The sequence below is a fragment of the Carcharodon carcharias genome, chromosome 15, assembly GCF_017639515.1.
Source record: "Carcharodon carcharias isolate sCarCar2 chromosome 15, sCarCar2.pri, whole genome shotgun sequence".
NCBI lineage: Eukaryota > Metazoa > Chordata > Chondrichthyes > Lamniformes > Lamnidae > Carcharodon > Carcharodon carcharias.
The window spans coordinates 104959316-104986987 of record NC_054481.1 but is presented as its reverse complement, the minus strand read 5'-3'; the positions used below and the strand labels follow the sequence as shown (position 1 = coordinate 104986987).

Here is a 27672-nt window from a genome sequence, read left to right as displayed (position 1 = left end):
GAAAGACTTCTAATGATGGTCTTAATGAGGCAGCAAATTAATTGATGAATTTTATAAGGTGATAGAATGACTGAGCTGGGGCAAGTGCTTTGAACAGAAAAATACTCTTAAGATTTACTTCCCTTTTAAGCAATGCAATTTTAAAATGAAACAGATTTAGGAAAGATCTATTTAATTCCTGAGTCACTGGGATTTTGAGGTGTTCAATTTTAAATGTGCCAAATTGCCACAATTATCTGAAGTCTTTGTGAGTGACCTACACAGTATTGAGTGGTACAGTTATTAATTGTGTTGTGGGGTTTTTGCAGTCATGTGAATAGCCTGCATATTTCTTTGTGGTATTAAGGCTGATGCATTTTCTGTGCAGGAGGTAACTGGATACCAGCGAGTACAATGGCGGGTAATTCTCTGCCATATTCTTACTGTGCTGACAGTGGGAATACTGTGGGTAATCTTCCACTGGAAGCCAGTTCTGGAAGTGCTTGCCAAGTGCCATCCCTGCCACTTGAGCCAATCTGACTGGGTCATAATCAAGGTAAGAAATAATAAGCTTTAACATGGAATATAGTTGACGTCATTGAGGCCTGAAGAGCAGTTGATAGGTTCTTGGATTGGTAGCTCTGCTCAGGTTACTGTTATTTTTAGCAATAACTGTCAAGGTAGTTAACCACCAATCATTCAATTACTTGTTGGACTGTGCCTCCTATGAGATAGGAAGTTGATCAGCTACAATCTCAAGCTGATTTTCCATTCTGCCATCATATTTATCTCTCCCTCTGGCGAAAATGGTTGACCTATTATCAGTGCTAATGAAGTCTTGAAGTTGTCCTCTTACAGGTCTAATTTTTATTGGTTGAAGGTGGAAGATAGGATGGTGAAAGCAATCTAGAAAGTTTCCAGACCCCGTCCTTGTACAGTAATGCCTTTTATTCTATTATTTGTGTTGTGACCTCATGTTTAACAAGACACACCTGACTTGCTTTAGTGATGAGTTATTTTATAAGTAGGTACTTGTCTGTAATTTTGCTCACCTGAACAAGAGATCATTTAATTTTGAGGAGGAAGCTTCTTTTTAAAAGAGTGTCTTGTTGCCACGATTCTCCTTTAAATTGGAGAAAGACCTTGAGGCTTTAAAGATTGATTAAGGAGCAGCCAGTATATGCTTTTTGTCCTTTTATAATCCATATATTGTTAATGTGGGTTTCTGAGGATTATGATTATTTAAGCATGCAAAGTCTTTTTAACATCAGGTTCTGAAATGTTTCTTTGGTTTACTTCAATTGTTGGTTGCAAAGTGTTAAGTTTAAGAAATGTGTAAAGATCAGATTGACTACAGCTCTTGTTTAAACTGGTCTCTTGCAGGATTCATTTAACCAGCAGTTTGTAGCCAAAGTTTGGACAGAAGAGATAGAGGATGACTGGTTAGTTCTTCTATGTTGATCAGAATTACTGTGCATGTGGAATAGCTGAATCTCAGATGACAGTGAAGCTGTCCTGAATAACGACAACTTTAATCCAGTGTTTATTGGAGTATTGAGATTGTTACCCAAAGGCCTGGAGACATTAAATGCATATATACCTGACCCAGTAGCTGGCCCCTGGCCAGGCTGGCAGTAGGAGTACTACAACTGGCGTCAGTGCTTTGCGCAGTCAAGAGGGTTTCAGCTTTGTATTGATCCTTGCTGGGAAATAATAAAGGCAAGTGAGGATGGAATCAGGCTCTGCGCTAGTGCTCACCACAGTCAAAAAGCCCATTCACATCACTACTTAACCTCAGAAATGAAGAGTAGCTATTTGGGAGTGAGGGTTACTAGGGTTACTGCCAGCTGTGAAAACCCACCCTAGCAAGAATGTGGGCATCAAATATTCTGTAATTTCCTTCACTCTGGCTGTGGAAAATTGCAGAATTTGTGGTTCCTGTTTGCTGAAGTTATCCATGTTGAATCAAGCCCTATTCTCACTCCACCTTTACACTTCAGCAAAAGATTTAGCTGATATTTTTTACCCTGCTTCACTGCAAACCCTAATTATAGTACTGTCACCCTACCTTGGCAGACATCCATTGACTTAGAACTACCCTGACCTGTGCCTCTTATCATTAAGCAATCAGGAGAATTAGCAGTGTAAGCTTTATTAATCTTTGGCAGATGGTCTTCAGGAGCTAGGGCAGTTGGCTAAAAGTGGCTGTCATCGCATAGGTCTTGATTTTGATCGAGTTAGTGGAATGTTCAGTGGTCCAATCCAATCCTGCTTATGATGGAGCATGGTGTAAATGCATGAGGAGCAGAGTACTGTTATATTTTGAACATTGGAGTACTGCTGCAGAAACTTGGGGCTGGAGCTGCCTGTGCCTATGTTCATGCTTCAATCTACTTAGCCATTAAAAATTATCAGCAAGTGTAGCGCATCAATCAGTTCTCTTTGTAATGCTCTTGCTTTTCTGTGTCTCTCTTTTAAAGTTTTCCTCACCCAGTTCAGCCTAGTGAAGATGATAACAGAATTAATTTAGCCATAGGAGTGCTTGAAGATGATTGGAAGGACACTATTCAACTTCAGAAACAGGAGGAGGTAGGAAATTGGATACCATGTCACCCAGGTGTTATATTACTAGCTAAATAAACATGTATAACAGAACTTGAGTATTGCTGAAAAAAGAGATTTCAAAGGTTTTCGTCTTGCACTTATCAGAACACTTTGTAAGAATACCAATATAAGGGAAAGGAACAATTTATACTGTATGAGAAGAGTGTGCTGATTGGTTGTTAAGTGGACTCGGGTAGAGGTATTGCCATTACAGAATGCACATAGTGATGGTGACTGACAGTTAACTGCCAGGCATTGCTTGCAATTTAAACCTGGCAGCTTGACCCTGATTGGCCAAGGCATTGCCCTGAGGAATGAGTCAGCAAATGGCCATTACTTATTTTGTTAAGCTGAAACAAGTGCAATGCATGTACATGTTTTTTCTGTCTGCAAAGAACAGGGCCCTGTGCATTAATATATGTAGCTTCCAGGACACGCAAATGTACCAAACTGCAAGCCTGACTGACTTTCTTAAATTGGCTGACAGGGGACTTCTTAGCACGCTGAGGATTATTTAGCAAATGTTATAACAGACGTGAAGTTCTTGTATGATATGAGTTTGGACAGTTTCTTGTTCCCTATGAGCTCTGGTCCAAAATATAAAGCATTTATTTGGCAGTCTCATTCAGAAAAGAGAAAAATTGGAAAAAATGTCACACTGGTGTAGCAGTGGAAAGGCTTCTGAAGTTGAGAATGAAGCAATTTTAAAAATTAGTTCATAAGATATGGAGGTTGCTGACAAGGCCAGCTTTTATTGTCCATCCCTCGTTTTACTTGAGAAGGTGGTGGTGACCCGGCTTCATGAACCACTGTGGTCCACTTGGTGAAGATCCTCCTGCAGTGCTGTTAGACAGGTTTTCAGGATTTTGACTCAGCGCCAATAAAAGCTGATGATATAGGTCCAAGTCAGGTTGGTTTATGATTTGGAGATGGATTTCCCATGCACCTTCTGCCCTTGTCCTTCTACACGATAGAGGATTTGGCAGGTGCTGTTGAAGAAGCCTTTGTGAGTGTTTATGGTTCATACTGCAATCACGATGCATTGGTGGTGAATGGAGTGATTTTTAGAGTGGTGCATGGGGTTGCGACCAAGCAGACTTGCTTTGTTTTCGAGAGTTGAGTTATTGAGCTGTTTGAGTATTGTTGGAGTAGCATTCATCCAGGCAAGTGACGAGTTTTTGATCACGTGCCTGACTTGTATCTTGGAGATGGTGAAAAAGCTGTCAGGAGGTGAATCACTCACTGCAGAGTACTCAGTCTCTGACCTGTTCCTGCAGCTGTAGAATATATGTGACTGGTGCCGTTAAGTTCATGGTTTAATGCTGACCCCCCAGGATGTTGATAGTGGAGGATTCAACACCAGCATGTTGTTGGGGAAGAGTAGAGGCAGCTTTGCTCTACATCTTACCTAGGAATGCTTGAATGTGGCATTAGGTGCCTACAAGAAAGTGTTCCACTCCCTGGTATAAAACATATTCTGTGCTGCCAACAATGAAGTATCACTTTTGTATTAGTTAACAAAACCTAATGGTGACTATTTTTGTTTGCTGTTTGTGCAGCAAGCACATTGGTATGTTTTACTTAAATTATATGAATACCTTTTTAAAATGTATATATCCTCAAGTTTATTTATCTATCTATTCATTTATCAATCTATTTATCGATCTATTTATTTAACTACGTATCGATTGATTTAATTATCGATTGATTTAATTATCGATTGATTTAATTATCGATTGATTTAATCACCGATTGATTTAATCACCGATTGATTTAATCACCGATTGATCTATCTATTGATTGATCTATCTATTGATTTATCTGCATATCTGGATTTAATTATCTAATTTAATTATCTATTTACCTATTTATTTATCTACTAATTTATTTATTTATCTATTGATCTATTTATTTATGTCTTGATCTATTTATTTATCTATTTAACTCATTATTGATCTATATTTTTGATCTATCTATTTACTTATCTTATTTATCTATTTTTTATGTATACAAATATAAATAAATATAAATTATAAATATATCCTAATATAGGAATACCCTACCTAATAGGAATATCCTCATCTATTATAGGAAATAAATACATAAATAAATATTTCTATAAATAAATATATATAAATATATATAAACTAATATTTATAAATAAATATAAATAATATAAATAAATATATCCTAATACCCTACCTAATATAGGAATATCACCTAATATAGGTACATCACCTAATTTCAATAAATAAATATATATAAATTATAAATATTGCTTGCATATATTTATTTATTGATCATTTGATCTAAATGATAGATGTTTACCGATTTATTTACTGATCGATCTATTTATTTATTTACCTATAGATAATTAAATAGATTAATTATAGCCATTTATTTATTGATCCATTTATTTATTGATTATTTATATTTATTTATAAATATTGTTTACATATATTTAATAAATATAAATAAATGTATTTATTTATGGATCCATTTATTTATGGAAATAAATATGTTCGTAATATAGGAATATCCTCCCCTAATATATCCTAATATATACCATACCTAATGTACCACATTCCTATATTCAGCTATTTATTGATCGATCTATTTACTACGATCTATTTATTTATTTATTTACCTATCTAATTATCTATATTTATTTATCACCTATTTATTTAATTATCTATCTTTAATTATCTATTTATTTATCTATATTAATCTATATTTAAATAAATAGATAAATAGATCCATTTATTTATTAATCTATTTATTTATTTATTTATCTATTTAACAAATAAATAGGTAAATAGATAAATAATGTTAAATAGATAAATAAATATCTATTTAACAAATAAATAGGTAGATAAATAATGTTAAATAGATAAATAAATAGGTAAATAGATAAATAATCTATCTATTTATCTATTTATTGATTAATTTATTGATTTTTATTGATCTATTCATTTATCATTTATGTATTTAACATTAATTATCTAATTGATCTATCTATCTGTCTATCTATTTATCTATTTATTTATTTATTTAAATTTTAGGAATACCTTTTTAAAATTTATATATCCTCATAAATGAATAGATAGATTAAACTTATCAATCTGTTGATTTAATTATCTATTGATTTATCTATTGATTATCTATTTAATTAGCTATTTAATTAACTTTATCTATTATTGATCTATTTATTTATTGATTTATTTATGTATTGATTTATTTATGTCCTATTTATTAATTAATTAATTTATTGATCTATTTATTTATCTATTTACTTATCTACCTATGTATTGATTTAATTATCTGTTGATTTAATTATTTATCTATTGATTTAATTATCTATTGATTTAATTATCTATTGATCTATTTATTTATTGATCTATTTATTTATCTATTTAGATAAATAGGTTAGATAATTAGGTAAATAAATTAACTCAATAAATAGATAAATAATGTTAAGTAGATAAATAAATATTAATAAATAAATAGATCAAGACATAAATATATAGATCAATACATAAATAGATAGATAGGTAAATAAATTAGTAATAACTAAATAGGTAATTTACCTATCTATTTATCTAAAATTTATGTATTGATCTATTTATTTATGTCTTGATCTATTTATTTATTAATATATTTATTTATCTACTTAACATTATTTATCTATTTATTGAGTTAATTTATTTATTGAGCTATTTATTGATCATTCGATCTATTTATTGATAGATCTGTTCACTGATCGATTTACTTACTGATCGATCTATTTATTTATTTACCTATCTATCTATCTAATTATCTATATTTATTTAATTATCTCTATTTATTTATCTATTAATCTATTTTTATTTAAATAGATAAATAGATCCATTTATTTGTTGATCCATTTATTTATATTTATTTATAAATATTGTTTACATATTTAATAAATATATCTATTATTGATCTATTTATTTATTGATCTATTTATTTAAATAGGTAAATAGCTAATTAAATAGCTAATTAAATCAATAGATTATTTATTGATCCATTTATTATAAATAAATAGATTGATAGATAAATAGATTGATAGATAAATAGATTGATAGATAAATAAATAGATAAATAAACTTATGAGGATATATACATTTTAAAAAGGTATTCATAAAATTTAAGTAAATAGATAAATAGACAGATCGTTAAATAAATAGATAGATCGATAAATAAATATAGATAAATTTAAGTAAATAGATAAATAGATAGCTAGATAAATAAATAGATAATTGTGAATATGAAGATATAGAAGTGTAGGTGTGATTTTAAAAACAAAGAACCAAACCAGATTACTCCCTTTCCTTCCCTGTCTGACCTGCCCCAAAACTGATGTGCAGTTTTGTTAGGGGGAACCAACATGAATGGTCACAACACATGCTGAATGTGAACTATGTGTGAAGGTCAGCTGTTTTTGAATTTTTGACAGGAATTAATTTATTTTCTGAACTACATTATATTTTGACATATTTCAGAGTTGATAGGTTAGGAACATAGGAGCAAGAGTGGTCTCAGCTCTACTTTCCTGTTTGCTCCCCCCACCCCCCATAAACTTTTGACTTCCTTGTCTATCAAAAACCTATCTAACTTAGCCTTGAATAAATTCAATGACCCAGCCTCCACTGCTTTTTGGGAAGAGAATTTCACAGACTAAGACCATCTGAGAGAAAAAAATTCTCCTGATCTCCACCTTAAAAAGGAGACCTCTTTTTCTTAAACTGTGCCCCTTAGTTCTAGTCTCCCCCCTACAAGAGGGAACGTCCTCCAGGTATTTACTCTGTCAAGTCCCGTCAGGATCTTGTATGCATTAATAAAATCACCTCTCATTCTTCTAACTCAAATGGGAAAGGCACAACTTGTTCAACCTTTCTTCATAAGATAAGCCCTTCATCCCCAGAATGAGTCGAGTGAACCTCCTCTGAACTTGCTCCTAACACAATTGTATCATTTTCCAAAACTGTACACTACTCCAGATGTGGCCTCACCAAGGCCCTGTACAGTTGCAGTAAAACTCCCCTACATTTATATTCCATTCCTTTTGCAATAAACACCAACATTCCATTTGCCTTCCTGTTATGACCATGCAGTTTGTAAAGCTGAATTATTTAAAAATCCCAAAGAGAAACTTTAAACAACTGTCATAACCTATCATTTTAAAATGTTACGTTTGAGATGCAACTCTAAATTCAGGAATCAGACCACCAGTTCTTGAGAGGTTTTATATTAAGCTAAATGAAACATTTTATTAATTTACGCAAGTTAACTATATACACATGGCTACAAATTACTAGAATTATAACTTTTAACAAATTCCCAAATTAATCTCTTGTTGCCTGAGCCTTAGAATTCAGCAAAGGTCCTTAGAAATGGATTGAGAAAATGAAAATAGAATATGAAAGTAAATTAATGAGAAAGAAACAGACTGCAAAAGCTTCTATATATTTATAAAAATGAAAAAATTAGCAAAGACAAATGTGGGGCCAATACAGGCTGCGACAGGAGAATTTAAAAGGGGAATAAGGAAATGGCAGAGAAAATAAAAAAATACTTGGTGTTTGTTTTCATGGAGGAATATCTAAAAAAAAACCCAGGAGCACTAGGAATCCAAATAACTAATGAGAATGAGGAACTGAAAGAAATTAGTATTAGTAAAAGAACATGATACTGGCGAAATTAATGGGACTGAAAGTTGATAAATCTCCTGGATCTGGTGATCTGCATCCTAGAGTGTTGAAAGAGTAGCTGTAGCGACCATGGATGCATTGATGGCCCTCTTCCAAAATTCTATAGATTCTGGAATGGTTCCTACAGATTTGAAGGTAGCAAATGTAATCCCACTATTTAAAAAAGAGAGAAAACAAACACTGCAGGCCTGTTAGTCTGATATCAATAACAAAGGAAATGTTAGAATCTATTACAAAGGATGTAATAACTGGACAAAATGGTAGGATTGGGCAAAGCCAACATGCATTTATGAAAGGGAAATCATGTTTGACACACCTGTTGGAGTTTTTTGAGAATGTAACTAACAGAATAGATCAGGCAGAACCATGGATGTAGTGTATTTGGATTTTCAGAAGGCTTTAGATAAGGTAGCACAGAAAAAGTTAGTAAGCAAAATTAGAGCAGTTGGGATTGGGCGTAATATACTGGCATGGATTGAGAATTCATTAAGCAACAAAAAGCAAGTCTGAATAATTCCTCAGATTGGCAGGCTTTGACTAGTGGAGTACCATGTAGATCAGTGTTTGGGCCCCAGCTATTCACAATCTGTACCAATGATTTGGATGTAGGGACCAAATGTAATATTTCCAATTTTGCTGACACAAAAGTAGGTGGGACTGAGATGCGAAGAGCATGCATAGAGGTTTCAAGGAGATTTAGACAGGCTAAGTGAGTGGGCAAGAACATGGCAGATGAAATATAAAGAAAACAGAAATTTCTTAAATGGTGAGTGATTGGAAAGTGATGTCCTTGTTCATAAGTCACTGAAAGCTAACATGCAGGTGCAGCAAGCAATTAGGAAGGCAAATGGTATGTTGGCCTTTATTGAAAGAGGATTTGAATACTGAAGTAAAGAAGTTACAACTGCAGTTGTATAGAGCCTTGGTGAGACTGTACCTGAAGTATTGTGTACATTTTTGCTCAAGGAAGGATATACTTGCCATAGAGAGCTCAATGAAGGTTGACCAAACTGATTCTTGGGATGGTGGGATTGTCCTTTGAGGAGAGATTGAGGAAACTAGGCCTATATTCTCCAGAGTTTAGAAGAATGAGAGGCAATCTCATTGAAACATAAAAAATTCTTACAGGGCTCGACAGGGTAGATGCAGGAAAGATCTTGCCCCTGGTTTGTTGTGAGGTTGGTGTAGTCTAGAACGAGAACCAGAACAATCTCAGAATAAGAGGTAGGCCATTTAGGCCTGACATGAAGAGGAATTTCTTTACTCAGTAAGGTGGTGGACCTTTGCGATTCTCTGGAGGCTCAGGCACTGGGTATATTCAAGACAGAGGTTGCTAGATTTCTGGATTAAAAGATATCAAGGGGCAGTGCAGGAAAATAAGTTGAGGTAGAAGATCAGCCGTGATCTAGCTGAATGGCAAAGCAGGCTCAAGGGGCCAAATGGCCTAATTCTCCTATTTCCTATGTTCCTACTCTTCCTGCCAAACTGGACAAGTTCCCATTTTCCCACTTATACTTCATCTGCCTGATTTTTGCCCACTCACTTAATCTATCCATATCCCTTTGTAAACTCTTTACCTCCACTTAACAACTTGCTTTCCTACTTATCTAGGCGTTATCAGCAAATTTAGCTAACATAATGCCCCTTCATCCAAGTCATTGATGTAGATTGTAAATAGTTGAGGCCCCAGTTCTGATCCCTGTAACACTCCACTAGTTACAGCTTGCCAACCTGAAAAAGACTATCCTTACTCTCTCTGCTTCCTGTTAACTAACCAATCCTGTATCCATGCTAATATGTTACCCCCTACATAATGTGCCCTTACCTTGTGTAGTAACCTTTGATCCAGCAGCTGATCAAATTCCTTTTGGAAATCCAGGTGCACCATATTTACAGGTTCCCCCTTTATCCACCTTTCTTGGTATTTCCTCAAAAAGCTCTGATAAATTAATAAAACACAATTTTCCTTTCACAAAACCTTGTTGTCTGTCTGGACCCATTAATTTTCTAGGTATCCTGCTAAAATCTTCTTCATAATGGATTCTAACAATTTCCTCATGACAGATGTTAGGCTATCTGGCCTATGGTTTTCTGCTTTCTGCCTCCCCCCTTGAATAAAGGATTTAACTTTAAGACCCGAGGATGCAGGCCATCTGGTCCTGGGGACTTGTCAGCCTTTAGGCCTAATAGTTTTCCCAGCATCTTTTCCCTGTTAATGGTGATTGTTTAAGTTAAACCCTCCCTTTTACCTTTTGATTTTTCTAAGTCATCTACAGCGAAGACGGGCACAAAATATCTGTGCAACCCCTCTGCCGTTTCTTTGTTTTCCATTATTAATTCCCAGACTCGCTTTCTAGAGGACCAACATCAGCTTTAGTTACTCTTTTCCTATTTGAATACTTATAGAAACTCTTACTATGGTTTATATTACCAGTTAGCTAGTTAGCTTTCTCTCATACCCTACTTTCTCCCTCTATTATTCTTTTAGGCGTTAAATTTTGTTGAGCCCAATTAACTATAGTGGAAAAGTAAAATGTCCTGATGCTGCCTTTTCTTCTTTAGTGTCACGACTAATTCACATTTCAATAGTTAGCATCACCTGACCTAGCGTGGCATTGCTGTGATCAGGGTTCCTTGTAGTTTGTAGTAGGTTCACATTTCTGATCTTTATAACAGTAATCTTTTTCTCTTAAAAGAAAAATGTGATTCGTTACTACAGTTTTGAGGGTTTACGCTACATTTGGATTGAGAAGAAACAAAGCTTCTGCAAACTCAGGTATGTAAACTCGCATTGGAATACTTGGTGACTTTGCAGGGTTACTCATTGAGAACTGGCCTCCCCCTTCTATGAGGTTGTACTCTGAGCCAGTTTGGAATGCATCCTTTGGTGTACTCATTTGCTTTTCTGTATTTTCTCTGTTGCCATCACGTTTTCAAGTGGCAATTTACATCTCCTAGTTTATTCTTATAACCTAGAGGTAAGAGGAGGATGTGTGCGTCCTATGATGTACACACCTTCATTTACACAAGTGGGGCATTTGTAGCATATCATATTGTCAATATCTTGACATTTCTCCATTGTACAGTAGAAACTACAAGTACAGATTAACAAACCGTATACAAGGTGAGAAGTATTCCTATATCTCCCACCACCCCCCACTCCCACACAAAAATATGCAGTAGTAGGCGTGTTGAACAGATGGCTGGTAAAAGTAGGTCGTGCTATGTTGATTTAATTTCTATTGCAAAAAACTGTGTATTTAAGTTTGGGATAAAAAAAAGATGAGTTATTGTGCAGAATGCCATTGAGGGTTAAAGAGAGGAATAGAAATGAGCTAAATCAGGAAGTGCTGATTAGATGATGTCAAGACTAGGTTTTGGAAAGCTATAGGAAAAGGAAAATTGTAAGAGTGAAAGAATTCCACAATTTTGTGGTTTCAGGCTATTACTATAGCTTAGTTTGGTGGCTCGTACAAAGTGTGCCACGGTACCTGACTGACCAAAACTTGTATGAAACTTGGAAAGATATAGACCAACTTTGTTGATGAAATGGTCAGGCCTCCATTGGTTTTGATGCTGCCTGATCTATATATATTTCTTGAATATCACCAGTCACTGTTGAATAGGATTCACTTGATGACTTTACTTGGTTACCTTTTGTAATTGAGGTATTTCCGTTTTATTTTCTTGGAGATTTTATCTGTGGTTGATCAGGAGATTATCAGGATTGGGAAGAGTCCAAGATGGAGCAAAATGTTTGTGATCTTATAGATGAGTGAGCTTGGTAGAGGGCATAGCCATTTCTTTGTACACTCTTCCCTACATATTCTATTCTTGACTAGGGTTCCTCTTTAGTGGCTGTGCCTTAATTGTCTTCATAACTTTTCCCATAACATGAACAGCTCACCTAGCCCTACTCTTACTGTCAAATCGTAGCCAAAGCATGTCCAGCAATGGTTTCTCATTTTACCTTTGCACCATTACCCCCAGTGTCCTCCTAGGATTTATCTTTAGCAACCTCCTGTTCCCCATCTATATGCAGGCTTTTGGTGGTGACATCCACAGAAATGGCGTTAGCTTCAACATATACATTGATGTCGCCCAGCTTTAACTGTCTACCATTTCTCTAAACACCTTCAGTGCTTTTTTCTTGTCAGACTGCTTGAATGAGCTGCAGTTTTCTACAATTGACCATTGGTGAGAGCAAAGCTATCCTTTTGGACATTGCCACAAACTCCGTGACCTTGCCACTAAATCCATCTCTTACACAGCCACTGTCCTAGGCTGGTAACACACTTGCCTGGTTGGCCTCATGTCCTCCAACCATAAACTTTAGCTCATCCAAAAGTCGATTGCTTCCCCTTTCATGACACCCAATGTTTTTTATGCTTAACATTGTGTTCAGTTTCCTTCATGGAATTTACCCCCTTTACCTCTGCACATCTTCCACCTCATCCCAGGTTTCCTCCACTTGTCTGTTTTGGGCCTTTTATTTGCCACCTCCTCGTCTTTTGCTCCACCATTGACAGACGTGTCTTCAGCCGCTTAGGCCTCTGGAATTTCCTTCGTGTAAACCCCTCTGCCTTCTATCTTCCTCTCTTCCTTTAAGATTATTCTTAAAAAACCACCGCTTTGACAAGCTTCAATATCTGCTTTTGCTCAGCATTTCAGCATTCATTTTTCATCTCCTCAAAGCACTTTGGGACATTTTCTCTATATTATCGGTGCTATATAAATGCAAGGTTTCTTTGTGTGTGTGTGTGTGATTTTGGTACCAATCTTTTTTTTGCAGCATTCTTGAAGAGGTGCTAACATGTGGAGACATTCACAGGCAGCAGCGGGGACTCAGCAGACACAATCAAAACACAAAGTGAGTACTCAGCAGATTTGTTGTACAGGGATGGAATGTTTTGCAGAAGCATCCCTGACAGCAAGCATTTGGTAAAGCTCTGAGGAGGAGCATGCCTTTGGCTTCAGATGTTACGGCAGTTATGTCTGTTTAATGGCTGTTTGTAACAATAACATGTGCGATGGTCATATAGCTTAATTTGTATCCAAGTAAATGGAGAACTCATTTTCAAGGACGGTTTGTATTTTTTCAGAGGATCTCTGCTGCTCAGTCATACACACTAGGGAAAGCTGGAGTTAACTTTTTGTAGTTGACAACTTTATTTGCGTAATATCAGCAAAGGGAGGAAGGTGTATTTCTGGAAAATACATGCTCAATTGCTGGCCTGTGTTGAGTTAGCCATTATCTGCTGGGGCAACTGTTGGAACATAGGAACAGGAGTAAGTCATTCAGCCTCTCGAGCTTGTTCACTATGCCTTCCATATCCCTTGATAGCATTGCTTGACAAAAGTCTATCAGTCTCAGTGATGAACATTTCAGCTGACTCAATTGGAGTGCCACAATTGCTCTCAGTACTCCAGGTCTCTGGCGGGGAAACATCGGCCGGAATTTCAGGCTGCTTGCTTATCCTGGCTGGAAAGTGAATTTGCATGGGCAGTAGGTGAGAGCAGGATCAGACCTGGCTGTGATGTGCACCATGAATGAAAGGTTTGGTGACATTCATTGTGTAGATTTGCACTTGGGCAAAATCCCAGAGAGCTATTTGTACCCATGGAGCTAGGGCCTAGCAAGTGTCTGTTTCTTCAGGCAATGGGGGTATAACATGAAATTAAATTTTGTACATTTACTGTTTAATGCTGTGATAGAAGTAGACATGGGAAGAAAGCTAAACACGTGCCACACCATAAAGTATAATATTCATGTGCTTATAATGTGCCCATTTGACCTCCAGATTCACACAAGGATAGTCAACTATATGTATATCATTGCATTGAAACCAGATAAGGTGCAGACTATGTGTTCATCATGTTATCAATTATTTGTTTTTCTTTTGCAGAAGACAGGTATATGGACCAAACGTGATTGATGTGCCTGTAAAGTCATACTTCAGACTATTAATTGAGGAGGTGAGTCAATTCCTTACTCTTTTATAGAAAACAGTCCAGTTTGTGGGAATAGTGGATAGTATAATGATTAAGTTGCTCATTTTGCAGTGGCATGTCGACATAAGATATTGGGGCTCCAAATTCTGTGTGCATGGTCGGAGCCTGGTTAGGACCCTTGGGCATGCACCTGATCTCATTCATGCTGTTGTGCGCAGATTGAAATGGGACTTAGCACTTCTTCACAAGGAAAGAGGAAACATTAGTACAATTGCATTAGTGCACCACATAATTGTTGCCTCAGAGAGAGGCAGTACCCCATTATACTATTGACCCTTAGCGATACTCTTCCCATTTAAGTGGGGTAGAAGGAATGCAAAAGATCAAATCTCTTATTATTTGGTGGGGCAAGAAAATACTTGTTCAAAAGTAAGCACTTCCTAGATTAGTTGAACTCAAATTGTAATTATTAGTGAAAAAGCCTGGATCTTAAACTTTCTTCAAGATTGGGCCAAATGCATGAATACAAGTACCCTTAACAAGTGAAACAATAAAAGCGCCATACAGTGTGGGTCTGTGCACGAAGAAGATCCCAGCTTTAGCCCCTGATCTGTGCTGAGTTAGCTGACTTTGACCTGTGTAGTAGGAGGGCACAAAATTGGCTTTGATATGCCTGGGCTAGAGAAGGAAAATAGTTGAGAATTCCTTAGTGCCCAGTGACACCTTGCCATGTGTGCATGTGCTGACTATAAGGGTAATATTGAACTGAGCTGCTTTAGAGAGAGAGTCTGCTGATGCTCACCATCTAGATTAACAAATAAAGAATTACCCCTTGGTTGTGGCACTGGAAGGTAAATGATACCTGTGGAGTCTTAAAGTAATTTGGCACGTTCAACAATGGAGCAAGAAAAAAGGAATGAACTCTGGGAAAGGCGAGTAGCAGCCCTATTGCCCTTTAGTGTTTCTGTTCTTTATTGGCCTTCACTGGTTGTATAATTTCTTCTTCAATTCGGAAGCTGTATGTTGCAGTTTTGAAATGTAATTGGATTTTTTTCCCCTTTTTCAGGTGCTGAACCCTTTCTACATTTTCCAGATCTTCAGTATTATACTTTGGATCACAGAGCAATATTACTACTATGCAGGGTGCATCCTGTTCATCTCAATAATATCCATTGGTATATCCCTATACCAGACACACAAGGTACAACATGAGGGAACGATTCACAGGATTGGCTTCTGTGTAATGGACCTGAAGACCCATTACTGGAAATAAATCAGTTTGGTGCCTTGATATCATTTTAAGTATACAACAAAGTTAGGTTATATATAAATGAATATTTACATAGTCTTGTTAACAGAGAAGCAGTTATTGCAAGTATTTGACAAATTTCCACTGATCCACGTAATATTTAAAGGGTTTTCTCAAACACCCATTTATTTGGAATATTATTTTGTCTTTGTTATATATGAGGCTGGGGCTTTTCTCCTACCGCATGGTCATTTGCAGAAAGTTTTGGAAGCAAAGTATAAAGGTTTGTGTCAGAGGTTTGGGGAACATACAAGTTTGCACTCGTTCTGAAGAAATAGAAGGAATGCAGCTGCTACTTAGACTCAGTGCTTTAAGAACCGTAAAAACTTATGGTAACTTGGAGCAAGGGAAAATTGTCTATACCTTTTGCTAATTGCATACTTAATACAGTGAGAACTTTTGAGACAATTTATAGTCGTTTTTAATTAATGGGGACAAACTGATAAATGGAGAGAGCTGAATTCCAATGGAGGGTATATATTAGCAGCCTAACATACAGTCCGATACCATAGTATAGACTGAATAGTAAATTCAGGGAATGAATGTTAGTTTGTATTCTCTTTCATTCCTGCACCTATTGAAATGAATTGCCCTGGCACTTGTGTAGAAAGGGGATCCTGCTGCATTGGTGCAGGGAGAATATACCTTTGGTGCACATTATTCATTGAACTATACAACCTATAGTTGTGGACTGCCTCCTTTAAGATATGGTGCAACTGCAGATTCCTAGCATTTTGCAATTTTTCTTTTTCTTGTAGTTTTGTAGTTTCCAAAAAAAAAATAGAAAGAGGTTGCTTGGCTGTAAACCAAATCAAATGTTTTAGATTACATGAACCTAGACAGTGAAGGTTGAGCTACTGCTAACTCTAGGGAATCCAAGTCATTATCTCCAAAACATTTTGGTCTGAGTCAATATTACTGTTACATTACTGATGAGACAAGCAAAGCAAATGCACCCTGTGATATTACACTGAACCTTCACAGAGACGAGCTTCCAGGTCAAATCTCCAGTCTATGCAGAGTTAGCTGAGTTCAGCCAGGGCGCATTGCTTCTGGTCTAGGGAAGGGAAAGATCTGCCAGGCCTCTGCTTCTCATTAGTGATCACTGGAAAATATGTGTGAATGTCATCTAAGGAAGGATCAGGTTCAACTGTGATGCCCTCCATGGTTTAATAACCAAAACCATCACTGTTGATACCAAGGATATTAAAGTTTTTTGTCTTTATGGGCTGCACAAGTGCATTCCCTGGAGCCTTGAAGGTCTTGCACACACTTTAAATCAATGCTGACCTCGTAGTGCTGATACCCACTAACACTTGCTGTTCTGATTTGGGATTTAATCACCAGTGAGGCTATGGACAGCTCTTTACACAGCCCTAGACCCACAAAAATCAAACTGGTGTAATCTGTGAAGAAGGAAGATAAACATTGATAGGACTGACTTGCCTGGGATTTGAGCCCTTGAGTGTCAGAATTTGAGGGCCATGTTGTTAGGTCAGAGTTAGGATGATCTATACTTGCACATGAAGAATGACAATTTGAACGAGGTACTTCTGGCCTGGCAGTGGTGAAACATGTTCCATCAGCAGCTTGGATAGGAAGGAAGTAAACTGGGGGAGACTTCTATGAAAATGAAAAAATACTTGATACAGAGAAGGAGCAATGAACAATGCTGATTTAATGTGCTGATTACCTTGTAGATATATGATCAATATTAGAACACAAACCAGAGGGAAGTATGAGCAAACCCCATTACTGCAGAGATGGGAGGAAATAAAAGGCATACACTTCACTGAGCATAACTTCTGTATTGCAGGATTGTGGTGGTCAAAAAGAAGCTAAAGGGTAGGCTAAATTTGCACCCAAAGCTTGATTGTAGAAATTAGGAAATAAACAAGAGAAATTAGATCCGTAGATTAAATTTTAAAAAGTAGCTAGAGTGAAGAGTACTATAAAAAAGAAGAAACAATGTTAAGTGAGAGATTGAGTTTTAGTACTGAGAATTATTTGAAAGTTTCACTGCTTTCTGTACCTTGCTGCCTTTCCTTTCATACTTTAATTGTGCATCGAATTGTTCTGTGGCATGATAAAGCTTGACTGCTTGACAATCAGATATGAAAATCCTAGAAAATTCCAAATCGACATATCACATTTAGATTCAAACAATCTGTTGTTACAGCAAATATATCATTTTTTTAAAACCAGTGTGAAACAAATTTGACACTTAAGTCACAAAGGAGATATTAGGCAGATGACTTGATCATTGAGGTAGGTTTAAAGGAATGCCTTAAAGGAGGAAAGAGGCAGAGAGGACAGAGCTTAGGTTCTCAGGAGCTGAAAGCCAGGCCAACAGTGGTGGAACAATTAAAATTGGGCACAAGTGGCCGGAATTGAAGGAGTACAGGTATTTCAGAGAGTTGTAAGGGTGGAGGGGAAATCACAGACTAGCTTCAACAACAAGGTGGTGTTTTAGCCACTTGCAGTAATTTTAGTAGATGCCTTGCATACACTCGCACAATACAGGTATGTTGTGTATTTACTTAAACATCTTGCCGTCATTCAGTGACTAAGAAAATAAAGCAGAAAAACAGTGTACTTCTTAGTAAAATGAAAAGCAAAAGTTAATAGTGCACATCTGTACGTTGTATGAATGCTGAAACTACATGTCCAACTGTGGTGTCTATTACCCATTTTATTTGCTAATCACGGTGCAGTTTGCCACATGTATCTAATGTATTAGCTATCATAACTGACATAGTCACTGATTGTGACTGTTTCCTTTATGCAGCAAAGTGTAACACTGCGGGATATGGTGAAGCTAACGCTCAATGTGCGAGTCCGCAGAGAAACTGGAGGCAAGTAACTGATGCTATTACTGTATAATACAGTATAATATATTACATACGCTAGATTGTCTTTACATAATGGTCAATTCACAGTGTAAAGCTTATGAGACAGTAACATGTGGGATGGAGATGGCACTTAAAACAATGCAAGTATCTTTGTTCATGGATTATTAGTGAGGTACTGCCCATTTTAGGATTGAATTCTAGAGATAAAGGCCTCTGGTTCAGCCCCCTTACTGTACTGTTAACTGATCTTTAGTCCTGATCTTAGGACTTAGGAATATAGTAACAACAGTTGGCCATTTAGCCCTCAAGCCTGAGCAATTAGATCTGCACCTCAACTAAAGGAATAAAGAATTTGGATTTATATGGTACTTTTCATGACCTCAAAATGCCCAAAACATTTAAGGCCAATAGTATAGAATTGATATGTAGTCACCGTTGTATTGTTGGAAATGCACCAACCATTTTTTTGCAGGAAGATTCCACAAATGGCAATTGTTGAGAAACTCTCATATTTTTCATAATATTATTGTGGGATATTTTAAAGTAGGTTTGTGTGTATATGGTTCTGCGTGTGGCTAAATTAATTAAATTAGAGACGAATAGACTACAAGGTTTAAATTATCAAAGAAGTGAGATGTAAAACAGGCATTTGAAATGGAGATGAATAAAGCTAGGATGAAGTCTTAGCAGAGACGGTGTGAGTAAAATTTTCATTGTTAGATAAGTGAAGAAGTGTTTTTAAAGAGGCACGGAAAATGTTTACAACTGGAAAGGTAAATAAGGCAAGGTTATTACATTGATTTTTCCCAAAAGTGCTAGCCGTAATGATAACATGAAAGATTTTTTATATTCTGGGAAAAGTAATTTCACTTTAAAGACAAGTTGAAACAATGGGATTTATAAATCAAAAGAGATAAAATATATTTAAAGAAGGATGGAAAGCTGTGTGTGGGGTTGGGGTGGGGGGTGACCATGTGAGATCTGGAAAGGTAAAACAGACTTTGGGGGAAGAACGAACCTCTAGCCACCCTACAGAAATTTGCTGTTCCAGTAACCAAAGTTGTGTTAAAAGCCTTTGGAAGCCCATTGTCCAGTGGGTGCTTGTGGTAAATTTGCTGGATGACTTTATAAATTTGGAATCTATTTAGACAGTTGCTTTAAAGGGGGCGTGCAGTTGGGAGTCTGGTTAAGTAGAAATTTTGGGAACTGTTATAACTATGTAACTGTAATTTTGTGTGTTGATAAATTTTTTAATGTAATCTTTAAAGGTAGTAGTGGACTCATTACTTCTGACTTCAGTGCACAAGCCTTCACGTAATAAATACAAATTGCAAAATCATTGTGCTAGTGTGGCCAAGTGTCCCTTGGTCAGCCTGGCAAAATACCACCTGCTGCATCATAACACAAAGTAATAATGACCAGATAATCTTATTTTTTTTAGAAATGTTGGTAAATACCAGGACACTGGGGAGAACTCACTTGCTGTTCTTCAAAATAATACTATAGAATTTTTACATCCAGCTGAGAGGGCACACATTGGTTTAATGTCTTTTTGAAGGACAACACCTCAGTGGTGCAGTACTCCTTCATGTACTGCACTGGAGTGTCAGCCTAGATTTTGTGCTCAAGTCTCTCAAGTGGGTCTTGAATCCACAACTTATTGAGTCAAAGGTGAGTGTGCTACCACTGAACCACATCAAATGCATTGACCCATCTTTATTACATGTTCCTTTATGCCCTCACCCAACAACATCTATTGCTGTCAGTCAAAAAAATTTCAATTGACCAGAACCTAAATCCTAAGGTAGCAAGTTCTAGTACTTCTGGAGTGAAAAGGTACATCCTGGTTTCACTTCTATAAGGCCTAGCTCTGATTTTATGGTGCCTGTTACAATTACAAATTTGTTTGTCAGTCATTTAGGCACAGAAGGAGGCCATTCAGCCCATCAAGTCCATGCCAGTCACAGATTTTACTGGAAAATATGGGAGTTATCAGACGATCATATTGCCAGTAACTGGAGGTAGTTTCTTGTCAGAAACATAACAGACTAGAGTTGCACCTGTTCTTGTGTACATCCATTCATTTAATTTTGCTTTGGAATGGTTATAATATAAAATGTTGAGATGTAATAATTTCTACCTAATTTATTAGCGCAGGTAAAATTGGTCAGTTTTTTTTTAAGTAATCGGGAAAATGGAGGCACTCAATTTTAGTAAGCAGGATGGCCATAAATGCAATAAATCATCAATACGTGATCCCTTCTGCCAGCTTCTCAACACTGCCTACGTGTTGTTGTTTACCTTATATGCAATTCCATCACCTTGGCTTTGGCCTTCAATGTGGCATAAAACTAACTTCCAACTTAATTCGTGTGACAGTAACATCAATACATAGTTCAGGTTTCTGCAGCAAAACCACTTTTAACAGTTACACACTTGAACTTTGAGCAAGGAGAGCATAACCATAGAATCAGAGCTTGAAGTCCATGTCATTCCAAAGACAGTAGATTTATCTAAATGACCTGAGACTGGATACCATATTAAATGATGGCAGGTCATATTTTGATATTTTTGGGCTAGGAAAGTTAAAATCAGCAAGAATATTTGATTTTGAGAGGAGGGTAGAATTAATTGCAATATCCCACACTGTTGAGATATGTGAGAGGATTGGATACATTGTGTGGAGGGAGGTTATCAGAATATTTGTAGAACCTATACCCCAGTAAAAGCCAGCACCTTCAGAAGAGGAGAGGTTTTTTAAAAAAAAGAGTGACACTTAAATGTCTTATCAAATGGCAGACACAATGTATATTATAGAATATGTGAAGGAAGAAATGGCAGATACTCTATATTCCTGAGAGGAATCATTGTATGAATTATTTCCACATACGTGGGCACATACAGATCTCCTTGTACTGACCTGCCTAGCCTGCTTAGATACCTGAGATGCCACTGAATCTTTGAGGACAGCGCATCTACTCTGTCCTTCAGGTTCACTCCATGACCAAAATGAAATATAGTTAATATTTATAAGGTGGTTATTACGTAACTGTTTTAATAGAATACCCATCTTTCACTGCTATTTCTGCTGAGCAGTTTATCAATCCTACTAGAACCCACAGATGTTAAGTAATTTCAAATTACTGAGCATTTTGTATAAATGTTCTTTTGTATATACATATCTTATTTAAAGCAAATTCCATCCTGCGCTATGTCAACAGATGTCAACCCAAATAACACGGAAACATTTAGGTAGATTTTCCATCCACGGTGGTTGATAGGGCCTTCAACCGTGTCCGGCTCATCTCCCGCGCATCCGCCCTCACACCTTCCTCTCCCTCCCAGAAACATGATAGGGTCCCCCTTGTCCTCACTTATCACTCCAGCAGCCTCCACATTTAAAGGATCATCCTCCGCCAACTCCAGCATGATGCCACCACCAAACACATCTTCCCTTCACCCCCCTGGTGGCATTCCGCAGGGATCGTTCCCTCCGGGACACCCTGGTCCACTCCCCCATCACCCCCTACCCTCAACCCCCTCCCACAGCACCTTCCCATGCAACCGCAGACGGTGCAACACCTGTCCCCCTCTCCTCACCGTCCAAGGGCCCAAACACTCCTTTCAAGTGAAGCAGCATTTCACTTGCACTTCCCTCAATTTAGTCTACTGCATTCGTTGCTCCCAATGCGGTTTCCTCTACATTGGAGACACCAAACGCAGACTGGATGACCGCTTTGCGGAACACCTTCAGTCTGTCTGCATGCATGACCCAGACCTCTCTGTCGCTTGCCATTTCAACACTCCACCCTTCTCTCATGCCTACATGTCTGTCCTTAACCTGCTGCATTGTTCCAGTGAAGCTCAACGCAAACTGGAAGAACAGCACCTCATCTTCCAACTAGGCACTTTACAGCCTTCTGGACTGAATATTGAGTTCAACAATTTTAGATCATGAGCTCTCTCCTCCATCCCCACCCCCTTTCCAAAACCCCCCCCTTTTTTTCCCAGTAATTTATATAGCTTTTTCTTTTCCCACCTATTTCCATTATTTTTAAATGTATTTCCATCCATTGTTTTATCTCTACCTTTTAGCCTATTTCGATCCCTTCTCTTCACCCCACCCCATCCCCACTAAGGCTATCTGTACCTTGCTTGTCCTGCTTCCTACCCTTAATTAGCACATTCCTTAGATAATATCACCACCTTCAACACCTCTTTGTCCGTTTGTCTATGACATCTTTTGGCTATTTCCACTTATCACTGGCCATCTATCCAGCTCTACCCACCCCCCCCTTAAACCAGCTTATGTTTCACCTCTTTTCTATTTTTCCTTAGTTCTGTTGAAGAGTCATAAGGACTCGAAACGTTAACTGTGTTCCTCTCAGCAGATGCTGCCAAACCTGCTGAGTTTTTCCAGGTATTTTTATTTTTGTTTTACATTTAGGTACAAGCAGGTTAAGCATTTGTCTGAGAATTGTTCCGACTATAATTTCTACCCTAATAGTGTTCATTTACAAATTTTGTGGAAGTACTCATTGTTATAATCTCAGGATTGTTCTTTAGGCTGTGAGTGAATTCAGTGTTTTTACTTACTGACCTAGTCTGTGGTCTTGCCCTTGAGATGGTCTGTAATAGAGGGAGACTGGCATAATGGTAACGTCACAGGACTAGTAATCTAGAGACCCAGACTAATGCCCTGGAGACATGAGTTCAAATCTCACCATGGCAAACCTCAAAAGTGGAATGCTAACCTCAGTAATGGTGATCATGAAACCATCATCAATTGTTGTAAAAACCCATTTGGTTCCCTTATGCCCTTTAGGGAAGGGAATCTGCCCTCCTGCCTGGCCTACATATGACTCCAGACCCACAACAATGTGGTTGACTCTTAACTGCCCTCTGAAATGGTCTAATAAGCTATTCAGTTCAAGGGCAATTAGGGATGGGCAACAAATGCTGGCCTTGTCACATCCCATGAAAGAATAAAAAAAATTCCTTGCTAGCTTATCTCCTGCACTATGCTGATAATGGATCTATTGTTTTGTTTTACAGAAGAGGAAATGGTGAATTCTCAGGATTTAGTACCTGGTGACTGCATTGTGATCCCTGAAGATGGGATTCAAGTCCCATGTGATGCAGCACTTCTAACTGGGGAGTGTATGGCCAATGAGAGCATGCTTACAGGTGAGAATCAAACTGAACCAGTTCTTTTCTCCTTGCTGCCCTGAAGATACTGACTGGTCTATGTTTCCACAGCTGTCAGTCATTCTCTGGCAATCTCATTTCTGCCTATTCATGCGTTGGCCTAGTTGATGAACTTTAAAGGGCTATTTACCCACAAACCCAATTCCATACTCATTTGAATTCTATGCGAGTGCATTTTCCTGTAGATGTGAATGATTTAAGTTTAAGAACTGGTTCATGAACATGCAGCACAGACTGAATTGAATGTTGTTCCTTCTGGGAAATGGAATTTTCTTATTTAGTGTGGACTGTTAATCGCCTTACGACTCCCTCCCTTGGAATTTCCTCTTGAAATTGGTGCCCAGCGTGTGAGTGAAGCATCTGTTGCCAGGGCAAGGGAGACACGTTTGAAGCCTGCAAATTTAATCCACAAACATTTATCTTGAGCTCACTAAGTCAGGATGTAATGTCACCAACACTGTTTCTTTAAGCCTCTCATATTAGACAGACATCATTCTTGACAGCTGTTGGGAATCCATCTCAGAACAGCATATTGCAGTGCAAGTAACAAAATATATTCTTGCATTTATCAGTTAGCTGGATAAGAATGGAGTTAAGAGCTTATTCTACTTGTGGAGTGAGGATCTCACAGGCCAGTGTTAAAAGAATTTCCCTAGGTTGAATTTTCAGGTTAGTAACATGGAGAGTGTTGGTGCTTTTTCTGTCCTTTCTGGATCTCTCCTGCCAGGAGAATCTGTTAATTGTTAATTGTATTTGAAATGATCCTGTTTTTTGTCATCTGAAAGAATTGAGCAAAGGCAAACCTAATTGTGATTTTCCATACACTTTAGGAATAAGGAAAATTAACAACTTGTTGTTTTATAGCATTTCTGGAAGGAAAAATGGAGGTTAAAATAGCTGGGTGAAGGCTACAACAGTAGTTAAAAAGAATAGTTTTTAAGGGATTATTGAAGGAAAGATGTATGGTGAAATGATTTTGGGAGAGAATTCCAGAGAAAGGGATGCAGTAAATTGTCTGACCTGCTGTAAGTGAAAACTATTAAAGGGACACTGAGGTGTCATTAACACTATCATAATGTCCAGTAATTTACACTATTGAATGACCTATTAGTCCTTTGGAAACATTAGGATGAGCTATGCTGATGGAATGTAGAAGAACTTGCTGAAAGTAAGTCCCTTACTGTTATGCAGTGGAAAGGAATCAATACTGCTGTGATATTTTGCCAGGTGAGAGTGTCCCGGTGATGAAGACCCCTCTACCTGATCAGGATGTGAACTATTCCCCTGAAGAACACAAACGGCACACACTCTTCTGTGGAACTCGAGTCCTCCAGTCGAAGAACTACAGCATGGATCACCAGGTGGTGGCTGTAGTAGTGAGAACAGGTACTGAATGGGCAAAGACAGGAGTCAGGTAAAGGGAGGGAAAGAATGCAAATGGCAACTGAAGTTCAGGACATACCTAATAATAGGTATTGTTAATTGGATGGTAGCAGTTGGACCTCTTATGTAAACTATGAAGCGTATGTATCCCTTGAGCCTGGCTGCATGTTATCTAAGAACACAGTGATTTATTTTTGTATTCCTGTTGTCCGATCACAAACTTTGATATGAGGACCCCATCTGGCTGGTGCCAGGAGGTAATCTGAAATTTGATGGCTTTTCAGGGCTTCATGCCTGTTAGTGTCACCGGTGAAGGTTGTTGATCTGAAACAATTTAACAATTTATAAGTAAGTATAGAGCCAAGGAGAGAAGTTGCAGAGAAAGGCGTAGACCAAAAGTGAAGATCTGTGATAGGGTGGGGGGCAGGACTCATTATATAACAAAAGGGATGATGATGCAAGGCAGAAGCTTGAGGCTAAGTATCCTGCACCTCTCATCCTTTTCAGCCAGAAATTATACATGATGTTGGAGAAGTAGGGTTAAGTGTCACAGACCTAAATTGTGGGTGTAAGCCTTTGATTTTGAAATTTTACATTAGTTACATATTATAAAAGTCAATTTTAAGGGTTAAGGTACAAATATCTCTCGTGGGTAATTATGCTGTTGGTCAGGATGCTCTTAATGTAACTATTCCCCAATATAATTTTTTTAAAGTTGTTTACTACTACCAGGGAGAACAAATAAGTTTCTAAGCCACAGGACCCATTACTGTATTCCAACTTGTAAGATACCTTTCCAACACCAGAGCAATTCTTTTCTATCTGTAGCACCTGGCATGCGAAAGTGCTGGAAAAACTCAGCAGGTCTGGCAACATCTGTGGGGAGAGATACAGAGTTAACATTTTGAGTCTAGTATGACTCTTCAGAAGAGTCATTTGGACTTGAAACATTAGCTCTGTTTCTGTCTCCACAGATGCTGCCAGACCTGCTAAGTGTTTCCAGCACTGATTGTTTTTATTCCAGATTTCTAACATCGGCAGTACTTTTATTTTAGTGCTGATTTTCTTATCAGCTTAACTTTAACTAGGCTGGTTGGATTTTATTCTTCCAGATATAGGAGTAGCAGCAAATCTTTCTTTACAGAGCAGTGTTGGGTGATTGTTTTATGTTAAAATACTGTCCTCCAATAATAACAATTCAAAGTTGATTCTGAATTGAATTTCAATTTACATTGAAATGTCAGCAAAGTTGGATGAGCTTATTTTTTAGCCCTGCTACTAGAATTGGCATTTGTGAAAATTTGCTGTCATGTTGCATATCAACATGTAGTCAAGTGTCATGGCATTCTGCCCCATTGTCAGTTTTGTACGTTTTCCAATCTGTGACAAATCCTTATCACTTTCTCTCTCTCTGCAGGCTTTAGTACTGCTAAAGGAGAACTGATCAGTTCCATTCTGTACCCCAAGCCTCTGGGATTTAAATTCTACAAAGATGCTGTGAAATTTATCATCTTCCTTGCAGTACTTGGTAAGCTGTGTTTTTTTGTTTTGAAGGGGAGAGTGGTGCTTTAGGTATGTGCAAGTTTTGGAACTTCTGTTTCCCTCTGAGGAACACCTTGGCCTGCACTCCAGTCCCCCACAAACAGAGCAGCTGAAATTGCTCAAGGGTCAGTCTTCAAAATCATTGTTGGACAAATTAACAAAAGTATTTAGCACAATGGGATGTGAAGGCACCCCGTTATTCACCTTAACTCTCATTCCTTACCTCCTGTATTACGAACATATGAATTAGGAGCAGGAGTAGGCCACTCAGCCCCTCGAGCCAGCTCTGTCATTCAAAAAGATTATGGCTGACCTGAGTGTAATCTCAACCTCACATACCAACCTACTCCCAATAACCTTCCATCCCCTTGTTAATCAAGAATCTACCTAGCCTTGCCTTAAAAATATTCAAAGACTCTGCTTCCACCACCTTTTGAGGAAGTGTGTTCCAAAGACACTCAACCCTCGAGAAAAAATTTCTCCTCATCTGTCATAAATGAACGACTTATTTTTAAACAGTGACACCTAGTTCTAGATTCTCCCACAGGAGGAAACAACCTCTCCACATCCACCCTGTCAAGATCCCTCAGGATCTTAAAGGTTTCAATTAAGTCACCTCTTGCTCTTGTAAATTCCAGTGGATTTATGCCTAACCTTTCCAGCCTTTCCTCATAAGACAACTCGCCCATTCCTGGTATTAGTCTAGTAAACCTTTTATGAATTGCTTCTAACACATTTACATCTTCCTTTAAATAAGGAGACCACAATACTCCAGATATGGCTTCACTAGTGGCCTGTACAACTGAAACATAACCTCCCTACTTTTGTAATCAATTCCCCTTAGTAAATTATAACATTCTATTAGCTTTCCTAATTACTTGCTGTACCTGCATACTAACCTTTTGTGATTCATGCATTAGGACACCAGATCCCTCTGAATCTCAGAGCTCTGCAATCCCTCACAATTAAGATAATATGCTTTTTTATTCTTCCTGCCAAAATGAACAATTTCACATTTGCCCACATTATATTCCATTTGCCAGATCTTTGCCCACTCACTTAACCCATCTATGTCCCCTTATAGCCTCCTTACTTCCTCTTCACAATTTAC

At 37.5% G+C, this 27672-nt stretch overlaps 1 protein-coding gene across 5 annotated transcripts in view; it reads left to right on the top strand.

Moving 5' to 3' along the window:
- The window catches only part of atp13a2 (ATPase cation transporting 13A2), a 96430-nt gene that overhangs the window by 44459 nt on the left and 24299 nt on the right, over nucleotides 1-27672 (top strand). For 4 of the 5 annotated variants that reach the window (XM_041205932.1, XM_041205934.1, XM_041205930.1 and 1 more), the window contains exons 4-14: nucleotides 368-535; nucleotides 1363-1421; nucleotides 2460-2568; nucleotides 11012-11091; nucleotides 13108-13185; nucleotides 14222-14291; nucleotides 15334-15468; nucleotides 18365-18431; nucleotides 23484-23615; nucleotides 24864-25022; nucleotides 26437-26547. In XM_041205932.1, the coding sequence (XP_041061866.1) occupies nucleotides 368-535; nucleotides 1363-1421; nucleotides 2460-2568; nucleotides 11012-11091; nucleotides 13108-13185; nucleotides 14222-14291; nucleotides 15334-15468; nucleotides 18365-18431; nucleotides 23484-23615; nucleotides 24864-25022; nucleotides 26437-26547 (1168 nt within the window). The remainder of the gene's footprint in view (nucleotides 1-367; nucleotides 536-1362; nucleotides 1422-2459; nucleotides 2569-11011; nucleotides 11092-13107; nucleotides 13186-14221; nucleotides 14292-15333; nucleotides 15469-18364; nucleotides 18432-23483; nucleotides 23616-24863; nucleotides 25023-26436; nucleotides 26548-27672) is intronic. The other variant, XM_041205935.1, reaches the window with a different exon arrangement.